Consider the following 14386-nt stretch of genomic DNA (forward strand, 5'->3'; position numbering starts at 1 on the left):
CTGATAACCAGCACCAGACAGTAAGAGAAAACCGAGGAAACTTGGACGGCGCGCATTTGTTATGGAAGGCGAAATTGGAAGTCTAATATAATTTTGAGTGTTCTCTTAGGTTAAAATCATGCCTCCACCTGGGAAAATGAGAAAGCCCGATATTAAAATGGTTGTCATAGGAGACATGAATGTAGGGAAAACGTCCCTGCTGCATAGGTACACAGAAAGAAACTTTAAGGACACTTTGAGCACAATTGGTGGAGCATTTTTTTTGAAGCAGTGGGGTCCATATAACATCTCCATCTGGGATACAGCGGGTAAGGTTGATATTCAAATGTTGTACCTTAATTGTTGACGTATTATGTTGAATATCGAAGTTCTTTTGTGTCTATTTGTTAATGAGGGATTTGTGGAGTCAAAGTTCTAGTTTTTTTTTTGGCACGGGGCCCAAGTGGCATGTTGTTACTAGTGTTGTTATTTTTAAACTGAACAATTATTGTAATTAATGGGGTCATTTTCAATATTTCCATGTACATTTCAGACATCTTTGATTTCATTAAAACCTATAGGTTAGTTGAGTGAAATCATTACATTTGCATTCATAGTGTTGCTATTATGACATATCAGTTAAAATATGCTGGCAATTAAATGTAAATATTCAACTTGTGTGTGTAAATTCCCCTTTAGCCCTATTTTAAAAGATTAGTCATATATATTTTAGAATTTTACAGCTCTAGTTGTTGTATTCTTTTAAATGTCATATTGTGGTATTTAGATTTAGAGATAGTTGATCCACATGTGTTTGTGATGAAATCAAGTGACAAACCCTATAGTCTTGTGTTAGTTCCGGAATGTCCCTGATCCATCCTATGCCACGATCCTAAGATGTCGATTCCGTTCATCAATCTAAATAAATCTGATTGAGTAATTATATATGATCTGCCAAAATTAACTATTGTATGAGGGGAAACATTAATTTTTTTAAATATTTTTCTAGTTTCTAAAAGAGTGACAAAAAAGCATGTTGCCATATTGCATCAATGACTGCAGTTATCTCGTGTTCTTTGCAGGATTTTGCAATCTTGGTAGTTTCAGCAATGAATGTGGATCCCCCCCCCCCCCCACACACACACACACACACATAATTTTAGTAGTCATTGATAGCCTATAATATCAATGTGCAAATTTGCTGAGTGGAAGCAACAGATCAATGTTTTTTGTTCAGTCAAAACATTTAGAATGGGTTTAAAAAAACAAACAAAATAAACATTTTAAAGATTAAGGCAAAAATATTATTTGACCGTTTCCAATGAGGGTTACACGTTTCTTGATTTTTGAGATTGTTTTCACATATTGCACATATAGCTCATCTCATTTTAACTTATGGGGGAAACCAAACAAAGAAACATTCTTTACAAAATGTTTTTGGAAAACAATGAGGAAATGAGAATGAAGTATTTAAAATTAGTATTTTAACCACTTAAAATTAAATAATATACTGACATCAGTAATGCACTTACAATGGAAGTCTAAGAGGCAAGGCTTTTAAAGGCAGAAATGTGACGCTTGTGTTTTTGCTGAAGTGCTTATAAAGAGGTAGTTTGCCCAAAAATGAAAGCTCTGTCATATTTACTCAACCTCATGTCTTCCAAACCCCAATGCTTTTCTTTATTCTGTGAAACAGAAATTAGACAATAACACTAGGCGAAATGTTCATACTCTATTCTATACAATGAAAGCGAAAGGTCTTCTGAAGTCATAGCTGAAACGGCAGCTTTGAGTGAGGAACAGAAATTTCACAGCTGAATCTGCACTCTGTCAAAAAAAGAAAAATTCCACTGTCTGACCCCATAAATGATCAGAAAAAATCTTGAGAACTTGACCTTGAGATGGGGTTGAAAAAGGAACATTATTTGATTTAATTGTTAATAGAATGGCTAAAAGAACTGACCACGATGTACTTACCTCGTTGATGAAGGAAGGAGGGATAGTAATAGGTTATCAAAACATGAAAATTTAGCATTATTATTAATTATTACTTTTTTTATTTTTTTATGTCACACAAATACAAATTTTAAAGCCCCACTAGGTAAGATTTCCGTTTTGGTCAAACAACGACCCCTAGAGTCGCTGTGGACTACTTGTATTTAACGTTACTGTCGTAAATACCACTCACGCCAAGTACAGCTCGCTGCATCCGAGTAGCCTCTCGCTGCATCCTGCGGTGGACGTCCAACCCGGCCACATCCAAGTGTGACGTCAGAAGCCACCACGCCCATGCCCAAATTGCTATATCATCCAGTTCGGCAGGTGGCGCTGTCACAAAAAACTAGGGTCCTGTTACCGGGGTCTTAAAGCTGCAGCATAGACAGTATATAAACGAGCTGCAGCCTCCGATTGTGCAGGAATATACTATTGATTTTAAGTAGTATAGTGAATGTGTTGCTCTGAACAACTGTGACATTGGTTATTTTAAGAAAAAGTTATCATGCTTGCATAGATGGGTCATTTTAGACCCATGTGTGTAAACTTGATGTATTAACACAAAATATTAAATTAAAATATTAATTTGTGACCAAGATATTTTGAACTATGATGATATTCTGATGTTATATTTTGATATGTTAAACTCATAAAACCTGTACAGAAGGGGAAGCGAGAGATTAACTGGTTTTTATGTATTAGAATATTGTGCAAAAGTTCATTTATTTCAGTAATTCAACATAGCTGTAAGCCATAATCATCAAATTTATAACACATAAAGGCTTGAAATATCTCATTTTGCATGTAATGAGACTATATTATATATTAGTATCAGCTTTTAGTTGAATTACTGAAATAAATGAACTTTTGCACGATATTCTAATTTTTCGAGTTTCACCATATTGGTTCTTTACCTTAAGGTTTACATAAATTCCATTCTGCTGTTCTATTATTTGATTTCAAAGTCATTTGCTATAACAGGCATTAACTAATAAGTGAATTCTTAATTTGGTTGTAAAAATGCAATATTTCTATAACCACATTTTTTTTTAATTTAGAAGGGGTAACTATAAGTGCAGTTTGGAGTACCTATAATTAAGAAAGTGACAAAAACTCGTTTTAGTTTAAGTATAGATGCTCCCTTATACGTTTATTATAGCAAAACCATGATTATTGATTACCATTTGTGTAACAGAAATACAAGAGAAATACAAAAATATCATTTTAAGGTACATTGTTTACTTGTACTACCATGTCATTAACTTACAAAACCAGTGAGCAATGCAGAGGTAACGTATTGTCTAATACAGCTGTTGAGGGAGTAATTGTGAATTAGACCATTCCAAGCTTGCCAAAGCGTCACAATTTAACTGCACCAATAGTACAGCTCGCTGCATCCTGCGGTGGACGTCCAACCCGGCCCACATCCAAGTGTGACGTTAGAAGCCACGCCCATCCAAGTGTGACGTCGGAAGCCTCGCCCATGTCCAAATACGGCACGTGACTCGATTTGTTGTACGCATGCGCAAAATGGCGCTGCTTCCTGTCGGAAATATATTTACGGTTGTTATCATAGTTATTGGTTTATAATAAAGATGAGGTTATTGGTGAAGAGGTGTGATGCAACAGATTATTGGTGCAGTTAAATTGTGACGCTTTGGCAAGCTTGGAATGGTCTAATTCACAATTACTCCCTCAACAGCTGTATTAGACAATACGTTACCTCTGCATTGCTCACTGGTTTTGTAAGTTAATGACATGGTAGTACAAGTAAACAATGTACCTTAAAATGATATTTTTGTATTTCTCTTGTATTTCTGTTACACAAATGGTAATCAATAATCATGGTTTTGCTATAATAAACGTATAAGGGAGCATCTATACTTAAACTAAAACGAGTTTTTGTCACTTTCTTAATTATAGGTACTCCAAACTGCACTTATAGTTACCCCTTCTAAATTAAAAAAAAATGTGGTTATAGAAATATTGCATTTTTACAACCAAATTAAGAATTCACTTATTAGTTAATGCCTGTTATAGCAAATGACTTTGAAATCAAATAATAGAACAGCAGAATGGAATTTATGTAAACCTTAAGGTAAAGAACCAATATGGTGAAACTCGAAAAATTAGAATATCGTGCAAAAGTTCATTTATTTCAGTAATTCAACTAAAAGCTGATACTAATATATAATATAGTCTCATTACATGCAAAATGAGATATTTCAAGCCTTTATGTGTTATAAATTTGATGATTATGGCTTACAGCTATGTTGAATTACTGAAATAAATGAACTTTTGCACAATATTCTAATACATAAAAACCAGTTAATCTCTCGCTTCCCCTTCTGTACAGGTTTTATGAGTTTAACATATCAAAATATAACATCAGAATATCATCATAGTTCAAAATATCTTGGTCACAAATTAATATTTTAATTTAATATTTTGTGTTAATACATCAAGTTTACACACATGGGTCTAAAATGACCCATCAATGCAAGCATGATAACTTTTTCTTAAAATAACCAATGTCACAGTTGTTCAGAGCAACACATTCACTATACTACTTAAAATCAATAGTATATTCCTGCACAATCGGAGGCTGCAGCTCGTTTATATTCACCTTATTTTCGAACGCGGAAGTAAATATGGGTCCAGTTTCCGGTTTTTGTGCGGCACTTCCGTTTCCTCGCTTCTCTGGGCTAACTAACGATATCGATTGCGAAGGATTATGCAGAGTTGACAGAAAAATGTTACACATGCCTTAGCAGATGAATACAACAAAGAACTAAAGCCCCGCCTCACCCAGGTCGGGTACTGGACCTAGTTGAAAACACTCATGCATCTAGCTGGCAGATTGTCAAAACTTCGCCGGCGCCTTCAGCACCGCCCTAAACACGGTCGAACCAGCGCTGGACTAAGTTAATATATCTATGGAGGTAGGCTATTTTGTCATGTCAAATGTATTAATAATGTCATCAGAATGCAACCAAAGCACATGATAGCAATAAGTAGATGGCTATAAATAATTATAAATCATACAAAATAAATGCCATGATGATCATGCCATGATGACTAGATTTTATACAGGGGTTACTATAATGATTTTGTTTCTCCTTGGAGTTTTTATTCAGACTTCGTAGCCCAGCCACTTTTCTGGTATCGGGTGGTCTTCTGTAGGTCTTGTGTTCACGAAATGAAAAGAACAAACATACGGTCGTTTCTTCAAATGGGCTGCGTGGCGTGTCCGTTATTTCGGCTCCCATGTTAACAGGTTAATTTAGAGCTTGCACACTTGCACTGGGAAAACGCGTGCATGCTAGAAATAGAATCGATGCCTATTTTTCACGCGACACGCAAGCGTTTCGGAAGCGTTTCCAGGCAAAATAGAATAGGAAAATATGTTTGTATGTCATTTTGATATGAATACATATTAATAAATAACATTTTGATGTTTGAATTTAGGTTTTGACATAAATGCAGATATAGGCTAAATGTAAAAAATATATATATATTATCGATTTTCAAATATTGCACCTGTCAATACAGAACGAAATATTATGAAATATACCTATTTTGCCGTCAATACTGCCGACGTTGTCTTTGCTGCTATATATTTATGTTTAACATTAAGTGCCTTCCACAACTCTCTCCCCATATGTCGAATATATCACCAAATGAGGCTTATCATGTCACCTAGCAGCAGCAACCCCTCGTCAGAGACGTTTCTGGTGTGCAAAGACATAGAAAATACCACGCAACAGAAACGCCACGCAGCCAGTGTGTCGCCGGTCGTATAGGGCGCCTGGTTATTAAAATGTCAATAATTCGATGATTAAAACACTCCTGCTCCAAGTAAATCTTTCTTTTGTGCCAGTTATTATGACAACCTTTAACTGCACAAACAATCCCGGTCTTCCTCGAAGCCATAACGATGAGTTTGTTGTTACGAACAACGCTCGCCAGTGACCGGACGTGCCTGACCGGAAGTCTCGCACAAAATACCGTCAACTGGCTGCGTCCGTATTTCCGTTAAAAATAAGGTGGATACTGTCTATGCTGCAGCTTTAAGACCCCGGTAACAGGACCCTAGTTTTTTGTGACAGCGCCACCTGCCGAACTGGATGATATAGCAATTTGGGCATGGGCGTGGTGGCTTCTGACGTCACACTTGGATGTGGCCGGGTTGGACGTCCACCGCAGGATGCAGCGAGCAGTCTCTTCACTCACGGCCTGATCCCCTCCCCCCTGTATACCGGTCCCTGTTCAGTCGGATGGAAGCTGTAACGAGTGGAAATAAGGTGTGGCCCCTTTAAGAGCTGCGCGCGCCCTGTTTAACTGTCGGCAGTCTGTATTGTATGTGTGCCTCGAACACCCCGTAAGCTGGTTGTTTCTATTTGATGCTCATTCTTGTCCTATTTTTGTCTATCAAGTAATGCTGTGGACGGTAGAACGTGTGACAGACAGTTACACGAGTTCGATTGGGGAATAAACACAACGCGTTACAAATCGTCGGACATCGAACAAGCACAGCTAGCCTCCGAAGATGTCTAAGTTACTAATCCATCAACAAGAACGCCAGGTGCTTTTTAGCTCACACCAACGAGTGAAAGCTTGTCCGAGTGATATACAATATAAGCAATATACTTACAAGTCCAACAGCATGTGAGGACGTGTTGGGGGAAGTGAGGTAGCCTATGCCGTAAAGCAGTCGAATTTTGTAGTTCTTTGTGTGCGCGGGGGTTACTACCCGAACCCCGAAGTTTAAAAGTACGATTAAAAACGATACAGACCCCGTCAGGCTATGGCAGACATGTCATTCAACCTATTGTAAGTCGATGTACCACCACAAGAGTCTTGGAAATATATTATGAAGGTTGAAAAGTTACCTAGTGCTGCTTTAAAGAGTCACAATTTGGACTGACAGCTTATAGATGTAGCTATTCTGTCTCAACAGTTCTCAAGGTGACAGTTCATTGGAGGGCAAGATTACTGAATAACTTATCTTATATACGTGTGTGTGTGTGTGTGTGTTTATTTTTTTATAGAGAAATATATATTATGCTAAGTCAGACTGCAGGCAGTTTTTTTTATATATGTGATCTATTCATCTCTGTATTTCTGTGTTTCTGATTTCATCAGGTCGTGAACAGTTCCATGGTCTGGGCTCCATGTATTGTCGTGGCGCTGCAGCCATCATTCTCACGTATGATGTCACAAACTGGCAGAGCTTTGTAGAGCTTGAAGATCGCTTCCTCTCTCTCACTGACTCTGCCAATAGTGACAGCATATTTGCCATCGTGGGCAACAAAGCAGACCTTACTGACCCTCAAGCCCAAGTTATGACCCCAGAGGAAGTCAGGGCAGAAGAAGGTAGTGTACTTCCCCTTCCATCCTGCCCCACACCCCCAGACTTTCCCTTGCACAAACAGGTGAATCAGGATGATGCCATAGCACTTTACAACCGCATAATACGCTATAAGGCACTAGAGGGCATCAGTCCACCAGCAGAGAAGATGTGCTTTGAGACAAGTGCTAAGACTGGATTTAATGTGGATGTTATGTTCGAAACACTTTTTGATCTGGTGTTGCCATCCATCATTCAACAACGCTCCCAAAGTGAGTCACCCACATTGTGTTTGGAGGACTATACTGAAAAGGGGAGGAAGAGTAAAGGGGGCTGTTGCACATGAGAATATTTGCTGAAGAGTGTTTGGAGTCATGCATGAACATCCATTACTTGATGTTCACTTGATGGACACTGTTACTTGATCTGTTACAGAACTGTTTACTCTCACATCAAATCTTGTACATTGTCACAATTAACAAGTACATTGCCTCTGTTTTGGCTCATTAGTGTGTGTGTGTGTGTGTGTGTGTGTGTGTGTGTGTGTGTGTGTGAGAGAGAGAGAGAGAGTCTCTTTACATCTACAAGATAGTCTTGTTTTTCACAAATCGAGCACAAGGACTTTGAACTTAAGTTACTCAGTGTTTTAGCCCTCAAGTTGTTTATGTTCTTCTGAACACATAGTCTGCGTTTTTACAAAGGTGTCAAATATTAACAAGCGTTTACAGTTACCAATCATATTTTTTGTGATATTTTTAAAAATGATTTAATTCTGAATTAACTTACAGTAAGTAAATTATGAAAATGTATATTATTTTTTTAGTGACTTGTGATTGTACGTCACTCAGCAACGGTGTGCTTTGAAGTTGCTGATAGGTTTGTTTTTAACTTTCACTCTTTTCCACTTTTATAGTCTACTGTCATTACAATTCTTTGCACTTATTTAAAACTGGTTCATCCTAATTTTTTGTGCAATAATGTTACTACAATGTCTCACCAGTAGAGGTCGCATAACTGAGAAAAGGCTAAAGGTTAAAATGCATGCATGCTTGCATGGTGTGCTTGTGTAATTATAAAAGCAAGAATAGAATAGAAGTTGTAGAATAGAACACACTGAATCCTAAACATTCATTGCAAATCGAAATGTGGGCTCCTTGCATACGACACATAATGGAAATTGTAATTATTAGGTGTCCTTTAATTATTTGGTGTTGTTTGTCAAGCCACATTCATTTGTTTCTGCCATATTTATGCAACAATTATATATTTACCCCAACATTCCAAAGAAAGTAGAATTGTGTTGTTTTATTATCTGGCTTTGTCTACTGTTCTTGCTCAGATGAATCTGTGATGCAACATTTGCCCTGAATTAAACACACATTAACTTGAGAAGCAGAGCCTGGAATGTGCATTGGCCACATTTCACCTGCTGATGCACACCCATCTACCTTCAACATTCAGTTAGAGAATGCATGTAATAATAATAAAAAAAAATTATAAAAAAAACATACTGTGTCTGAGTATGTCCTTGTAAAAAGAAGTCATAGTGACTATGAATTGCAAGCCTCTGACAGTGACTGTATCAAATTTATTGTTTTGAAAGTATATGACATTAGACATAAGATAGTAATTACTGTTTTGTTTTTCTGTTTTTTTTTTTTTTTTTACAATCGCTAGCACCTATTTCTCAAAACCTTTTCAAAACTCTTCACACAGTGAGCACAACAGCAGTCTATGTGCTCTAAACTGTGGATCATATATCTTTGCTTTGGCACAAAATACATTCAGTGACTACATCTTTCAAATAACTAAATCAATTTCTTTTCTCACTGAGACACAAACACAGCCAAAACTCTACAGGCCAATTTGCACAGTTACATACTCTTTTCAAACCTGTTAAACTTAAGTTCAAAACCTAATACAAACATGAATAAGACAACGATTTATTTCTACAGTAATACCATATTGAAATATATTCTAAATATAAAATAAAACAAATCAATTTCTATAAAAGCAATTATATGTAGCTGAACACCTAAACAGTTAGTTTACATTGCAGTACAAAATTATTCCTAAGACTTTGCAATATACTGCACTGAATTATAACCAGAGAACTGTCATTCTTGTTTTGTAAAAAAAAAAAAAAAAAAAAAACCATATAATGTTACCTGTTGTTAGTTTTTTAGGTTGTTCTTTTATGAGTGACGTGTGTTTGTTGGGTGAAAACCTTTGCTAGTGTTATGGAAGAATGAGTTGATTTGATACACATATGAAGTGTTTTGGTAGATATAGGCTCATATAGAATCATAGGCTCTTCTAAGCATCAAACTGAAGATCTGAAAGTTAAGAATTGACTCTTAAAAAGCAGGGGAAGGCTATTAAATCTTTTGTAAAGGCTGAGAAATATCTAAATGTTTCCTGCTAGCAATTTAAATAACTAAAGAACAAGAAACAAACTAAGATCTCCAATTTAACTGCTTTTAAACTGGTCAGGATTGCAAGCCAAAAGTCCCAAATCCATGCCAAATTAATGTCTTTTCTGTTATGATTCCAAGCTACATCACAAGTCAATGTTGTTGTTGTTTTTTGTTTTTGTTTTTGTAGATTGATGGCATTTCAAATTTAAAGCAGTTGCTTCAGCTTGGAGACCAGCATGCGCCAGGAAGGACATATTGAAAACTTAGAGGTAAAGATGCAGTATAGCCAGCAGTAGATGACTTGCTTATCGATGACTGTTTGGACAACGATCTTGCTAGTAATTTAGGTCTGCATTACGGTCCTAGCTGGTCCTGGCATGATGCTTTGCAGCTTTAGCTGGCTAGGGGTCTGCGTTAAAAGATTGTCTGTTCATATAATGGTCACATAAATCTTCTTTGGTTGTGCCTTGGCCTTTGCTGGGGCAAGTCCATATGGCCTGCAAAAATGGCACATGAGTAGGTATACAGGTCTGAAAGCTGTTGCTTGCCTTGCATAAACATGATCTGCATGGAAGGACCATCAGAAAGAAACTTTACCAGGGATTTAACACTTAGACAAGCCAGAGTCCTTTAGGAACCAAGTGCTGTGGTCTGATGAAGATGAAGTTGAACTCTTTGGCAAGTCACCAAAGGCATTTTTGGAGAAAATATCAGGAACAAGCATTTGATGAAAAGATATACCTTGCAAACTGTTAAACTTGAGGCCGTGGATCTGTTATGCTTTGGAGTGGCTGTCAGTCCCAGGTGAAAAAGACGTGGTATTAAATGTATACTTGAAATTCAAGTAGTATGTTTATAATACATTTGTATTCCCAACATGCTTATTTGAAGTGCATTAAAAATACACAGAATTGCGTTTTAATATATTTCTAAAAAGTATACTAGAAGTACATTGGTAATAAATATAGTTACACTTTTAAGAAATATGATAAACAAAAGCATACTTTTAATATATTTCTAACAAGTGCACTAGAAGTACATTGGTAATAAATATGCTTAATTAAACTTTTACGAAATATGCTAAGATCAAGCATACTTTTAACATATTTCTAAAAAGTATACTACAAGTACTTTGGTAATAAATATATGCTTAGTTACATTTTTAAGAAATATGCTAAACACAAGCATACTTTCAGTGAAGTTTTAGTGAATTTAAAGAAAACATACTTATGTTGCTCTTACTTAAAGTACTTTGTGTAAGAACATAGCAAAATGATTAAGCTTTTAGTGGGTTTAAAATATATGTACTTTATAAACACTTAGGCCTACTGCAATTTATGTATTTATGTACAATATTTTTTACATTTACAATGTACCAACTTATAATGTATTAGAAACATTTGTCAACTATTGTTAAGCATTGCAATAAGCATGCTTAAAATTAATGTTGTTCACTTTTATTTGTTTGTATAGGCTAATAGTAAAAGGCTACTTTAAAGACTGTTGTCCATTACATGATTAGCATACATTTAAAACTGCTGTGTCTGTGAAGGGTTTTGATTATATTACCCACCAAGTACATTGTATTCAGCGTACTGTCATTCTTAAAAAGAAAATAAATCATTCATCATAATTTGCCTGCCTAATATACATATTATATATATATATATATATATAAAATCTCTCCTTTTTTATATTAATATTTGTTGTTTTTCAGACCAGCTGCTATAGAAGAAAAACTGAAATCTGAGTGCAGAGACAAGCGAAGATGAGAGTAATAAGTATGGTTTAATCTCATATCACCTCTGTTATAGAGATTTTTGAATCAGGCCTATTGAAAGGTGATTGACAGTTAGGAAAATGTTAGCAACGTGTCCATTTCAGGTGTCTAATTTGTGCTGCCTTTGAGTCATTCATGTAAAAATCTGTTTATTTAATTGTTTTTTAGTAAAGCTGCAAGTCACTTTTCCTAGTTGTCCTGGCATACAATATTTTGCACAACTTCTAATTTCCTTAAATCTTTGCAACAGAGGTGAAGAGAGTGCATGTTAGCATGACCACAATAGACGTCATGGGAAATACCCTAGGTTTAAATAAACCACAATTATCAGTATACAACATACCCTCTAATGCTCACAGGTTGCTTTATTGCTGCAAACTATATCAGTGACTTTTTGATTGAACTTTGCTTACTGTTGTGAGCAAGTTGTGTTGGGCTTCTCCTAATTTCATGTTCTATGCAACTCATAGAGTGCTGTATAGTGACGACATATGAGGATAAAAATGGACACTCATGTCCAGCTTGATGAGGATATAGTCAAAGCTTTGAAAGGTAAACTGAGAAGTCAACAGAATTCTAATGCATTTCTATGCAAATTATTATACTGTACATATTCAAACATGGATACAAAATTTTTAATTATTGGTTAATTTTATATAAATTCTTCTTCCCTTTCACAGATCCTGTGATAAAGCAGTCTTCAAATACTACAGTGTCTGAACCACAAGCCCTCAGTTGCAGAAAATGAGTCGTACTCAAAGAAGTGATCGTCCACTTGAAGATGAAGATGTGACATTCAAACTCTTCTGTTTCTTTGGTTCAGCCATTTGTTGGCCTAAGTTTGTAAATAATGCCTTATTCACTTCTGTACATTGTTTTTCCATAACTTTTATTTTTTCAGAAAATTGCATTGCGATGCTTATTTATTTAGTGATGTAATATTGGTAGTGTACTTTTCAGTAATACAGGTATAACTAAAAAAAAAAAAAAAAAAAAAAGTATAAATATAGCTCTTTCCATAGCATTTCACTGATCTTTGTTATAATGTATTTTGTTCAAGAGATTATGCTACTGTACTTTTTTAAATGTACTCTTATGTATTTATTTTGCAATGTACACAACAAGATACTATATTAAAGTTTTCTTGATGTCAAAGTCTGTGTATGTCTTAACATTTATATTTAATTATTTTTGCACTTTTAATATACCATTTTGAATACTGAATAAAACAGCTTTATAATAAACTTTAAGTGTAATGCTAATACATTTTTAATGAGCTGAAATGCTATTTAAATGTTCTTGAAGTACATTAAAATTAAGCTTCAAATATATTATAACTGTAGTTTAAGACATGAAAGTATATTTTAAATGAACTGTAAAGAAATACACTTAAATGCACTAAATGTATTTAAAGTGGTTCCATTTTAGCACAGTTTAATATATTAAAATATAGTGTAAATAGCTTAAATTGATCTTAAGCATATCTTGAAATACACTTAATATACTTGAAGTTTCAAAATAATACATTTAATACACACTTAGTCTAGTACAATTTAAATATATTACTTTTTCACCTGGGGATATTGCTTGAATGTTTCGAAGACACTCATAATGAATTTGTAATGTACTTGTAACACAAACAAAGTATACTTTAATATCACTAATCAAGCATGTAATTAGTCCCTACACAGGCATATACTTAAAGTATACTAAGTATACTTAAAGTTGTTCCAATTTAGTACACAAAAGTACACTAAATACACTTCAAGTTATGCTTTACTACAATTTAATTACTACTAAAATATACTTAGTACAGAATTAGTTGTTTCAAAATAGCACACTTTAAGTTAACTAATAATTAACACAATTCAAGTATACTGATAATTAGTCTGGTTGCAAGTATACTTAGCTTTTTTTTTTTTACCAAGGGTGGCACAGAAAATGTGGTGCAAATAGAAGGAAGAATACATTCTAAATACCAACAAATCCTGAAAGGTAATGAGAGGTTGGGAATTTCAACAAGACTCAAGGCTAACTAGAAATGTTTATAAGCTTTGATTTATGCCAAAGGTAGCTTACTAAGTAGCAGGCTACTTGGGATGTGACCGAAGCTGAAGATCCTATTCGGAAAGATGAATGACTTCAAATAAATTCCAATGAATAACATAAAAAGTATTCATTAGATGCAGTCACTTCTTGCTGGATAACAGGTAACATTTTAGATAACTAAAATTGCAATGCAGTAGTGAGTGTATATATGAATGAGCGTAAACTATGAGTTAAAATGGGTGCAGCATAATAAAATAACTGCATTAGAGTTTCTGATGTGCAGCAGCAAGTGACTGAAGTTGTCATAGCCAGCAACAGCATGGAAATCAAAATGGACAATTCTTATTTTTAATGGAACATTGTGATGTTCATTATGAATAATTTATTTGTGCACATACTTTTATTTTATTTAATTCATGTCCTCTCATAATCTTCAATCAAAATTACTTCCCATCCACTTGCAACATCTCTTCTCTGGTTACATGTTCACCAATGCAAGAGCAGGACACTCATGGGATCGCACCAATAGCAACAGTCCATTGATCCAATCAGTTCAAGTCCTGTCCCAAATTTTCTTAAAGACTAAAAAAATAATATTTTAACCCTCTGGGGTTCCTCATTTTTTTGGTCACACTTGGGGTCTTCTTGTCTAAAATGACCTGGAGTGCGGGATTAAGATATTTATTTATTTTTCAGTAAAATCAATGAAATGTATTTTTGTTCAATAATATTTTTTCTTTTTTTCTGTGGTGTTTTGAGAGAATTTTATGATAAGAATTAATATTTATGCAATAATTATGAACCATTTTTTTCCAT

At 35.0% G+C, this 14386-nt stretch overlaps 2 protein-coding genes across 2 annotated transcripts in view; both read left to right on the top strand.

The window, feature by feature from the left end:
* Positions 1-14386, top strand: part of cbsa (cystathionine beta-synthase a) — a gene marked incomplete at its 3' end in the record, with an annotated part of 356940 nt that overhangs the window by 173466 nt on the left and 169088 nt on the right. The window lies entirely within an intron of this gene.
* LOC311285953 (ras-related protein Rab-20-like) lies at positions 119-8795 on the top strand (the record flags this gene model as incomplete). The annotated part of the gene is made up of 2 exons (XM_084401863.1): positions 119-308; positions 7120-8795. The coding sequence occupies 2 exons, from the start codon at positions 119-121 to the stop codon at positions 7668-7670; spliced, it is 741 nt and encodes a 246-aa protein (XP_084257989.1). The 3' UTR covers positions 7671-8795.

This window comes from Rutilus rutilus, assembly GCF_951802725.1.
Source record: "Rutilus rutilus genome assembly, chromosome: 2".
Taxonomy (NCBI): domain Eukaryota; kingdom Metazoa; phylum Chordata; class Actinopteri; order Cypriniformes; family Leuciscidae; genus Rutilus; species Rutilus rutilus.